We start from the raw sequence: 2,551 nt of genomic DNA on the forward strand, positions 1-2,551 counted from the left end.
AAGTAATTGAATTTGATTTCTGAATAAAATACTTTTGATAAGAATTTATTTAGTTCTCCAAATTATAGGATTCATTTTCTACAAAATTAAGGGTTGTGAACAAAAATTCATAGTCCAATAAGTTATGGAAAGTGACATAACACGGTAAAATTGAATTAAATGTCAGAATCTTTAGTAACCAACATTACTATACTACTCCGGCAGAGTAGAAGAAGAAGCAGCATCAATAGCAAGATTGTGTTATTTATTCTAAACCATTGTATTTCAGACCAAAAATTTCATTTCATTTGTTTATATTAGTCTCGTTATTTATGCCCTCATACATGATATATGTACATCAAAGATATTTATCTAACAGAGTCATCTAATGTTATATATACTCAATTAAATTCTCTCATGTAACACAATAGACCTTGATAAAGCTGCTGGGTTAGCTTTCAATACTGATGAAGATGCTTCAACTATATGGTTCTTCTTGTCATCAAAGTTAGATCCAAATCCCTTAAAAATTCCTCTCCCATTCTTGATTCCTACTGTTGACCATATAGAACTCCTTGCAACATCATTAGGGTCATCAAATCTCAGTAACTTAGGAATCAACACTTCATTACTATCATTACTTCTTTTGTTGTTGCTTTGGAATCCAGGCTTTGCTTTATCTGAGTTGGAATGATTGATCATGTCTTCATCTCTTGAATGTTTCCCTAATGTAGATTTGCTTGGGCCACCAGATTGTGTTGGGATAGATTGTACATTCCATAATGGTTGCAAAAAACCACCATAGTATGTTATATTAGAAGAATTTGATCCAAAGGTCAAGACAGTACTCATTTGAGGATAATTACAAGTGGCTTTGTTCTTACGGCGACCTGCTCCTACAAGCATCTTTCTCGCGGTTCCACCGGAAGTCCAGTATCTCTGGCAGTTTTTGCAGAAGTGTCGGGGTTGTTTGACGTTGTAGTTGTTGTAGTAGCAAAACTTTGTGTCCATGCTTTTGCATCTTGGACATGGAACAATTATGTCTGGTTTCTTTGGAGTTTTGTCTTGTGACACATCACTTTGTTCATCAAGTTTTGTGGAATTCTGTTGTGAAGCTTCTGTTTCAGCTGAGGGAGTGTTTAAATCCTCTATGGTTTGTTGTGAGACTTCATCAAGTGTAGAAGATGAAAGGAGACTATGATCAGAGAAAACTTCATGAGCAAATTTTGAGGAAGAATCATTGGAAGAGACATAGATGTTGTGTGGCAGAAAGATGGTTGTACCAAAAAGTTTTATGGTTGTTGAATCATTAATCATCTGAGACATGATTTCAATTTCCTGTTAGAAGAATTTGAGTTATGGATAAGAAAAAGAGAGAAAGAGAGAGAGGGAGGTACAATGATTTGTGAGTTTCTATGAAGAGCTTTTATAGAGTGAAAAAGTTGTGTTGGAAAATGCCAGCTAAGAAAAGGGCAAGTTTTGTGAGCCACAGGTGGTTGTGGTCTACGATCTACGATATCTCTCAGTGTGCTGTTGGATTGCATTGCATTCACCCACGTAATTAAAAGGATAGTGCCTGTCTGTCTGGTATGTCCCACTCTCACCTTTTTTCTTTCATGTCACTTCCTTTTTCAACTTTTGCCCTTTTTCCAATTGCTTCCTTCCTACCTACATCTTCTTTCCTTTTTTGAAAGAGAACTTCTTCATATTGTTAGTCAAATAACATATTTGTGTTTCATTTTTAGAAATGTTTGAATCTAGGCTATAAGGTAAAATAGGCTAAAAATTAAAATGAGAATATTTTTATCAGCAACACTACGTTGACATTCAAAAATATTCAAAAATGACGGTAATTTTCACTTTGTTTATGGGATTTATACGTAACAATGTTTATATGTCAAAACACATTAACCAAATTATATATATTGTATTAACCAAGTAACCAAAGTTATTTGGAAGAGAGAGAAAAATAAAGTCAAAATTATGAATATCATTATTCACCATATTCGTTAACACTAATATATAATATAAGTGTAAGAATATGGTGTCAAAATAACATTTTTCTATTTTTATACACAACATTTTCCCATCTATCCCCCTCACTATCCTCCGAATTTTAGAGTCGTGTTCAAGTTAAATAGGTGGATAAGGTTAGGGTGGCAAAATGAGACCGGTCTGATGGCCATGACTGTTTTGCCCGCTCTTTAATGCAGGGCGAGACAAGGGTTTAAACTCACAACCTCTAATATGTTCGCCCCGCCTCGTTTTGTTTTTATATGCGCTTTTGCAGGGGCGGGAAGTAACATGATATTTTGTATTTTTATGTTTAATAGATGCAGTGCCCGTGGGCCAGCCCTGTCTCACCCATAATTTTTTGCTGGTAGGGTCTATATTTTAGGCGCACACCTTCTACTATGTTCGCCCCCACTCCGCCCTTTTTTTTACGGGTTGTTGCGGGGCAGGCCTAAACAGTACAATCATGCCCGTTTTCCACCCCCTAAATATGAGTTTGAGAACATCAATCATGTCAACAGAGATCGTTAAGTATATCGGTGTTTTTAACTAAATCGGT

At 35.6% G+C, this 2,551-nt stretch overlaps 1 protein-coding gene across 1 annotated transcript; it reads right to left on the reverse strand.

The window, feature by feature from the left end:
• Window positions 1–291: 291 nt before the first annotated feature.
• On the reverse strand, window positions 292–1,356 carry LOC131646482 (cyclic dof factor 1-like). The gene has a single exon (XM_058916511.1). The coding sequence runs from the start codon at window positions 1,303–1,305 to the stop codon at window positions 385–387; it is 921 nt and encodes a 306-aa protein (XP_058772494.1). The 5' UTR covers window positions 1,306–1,356; the 3' UTR covers window positions 292–384.
• Between the last annotated feature and the right edge of the window lie 1,195 nt (window positions 1,357–2,551).

This window comes from Vicia villosa, linkage group LG2 (assembly GCF_029867415.1).
Source record: "Vicia villosa cultivar HV-30 ecotype Madison, WI linkage group LG2, Vvil1.0, whole genome shotgun sequence".
NCBI lineage: Eukaryota > Viridiplantae > Streptophyta > Magnoliopsida > Fabales > Fabaceae > Vicia > Vicia villosa.

Coding starts and splice junctions, on each gene's coding strand:
- LOC131646482 (XM_058916511.1), bottom strand. CDS start 1,305: ATGTCTCAGATGATTAATGATTCAACAACCATAAAACTTTTTGGTACA.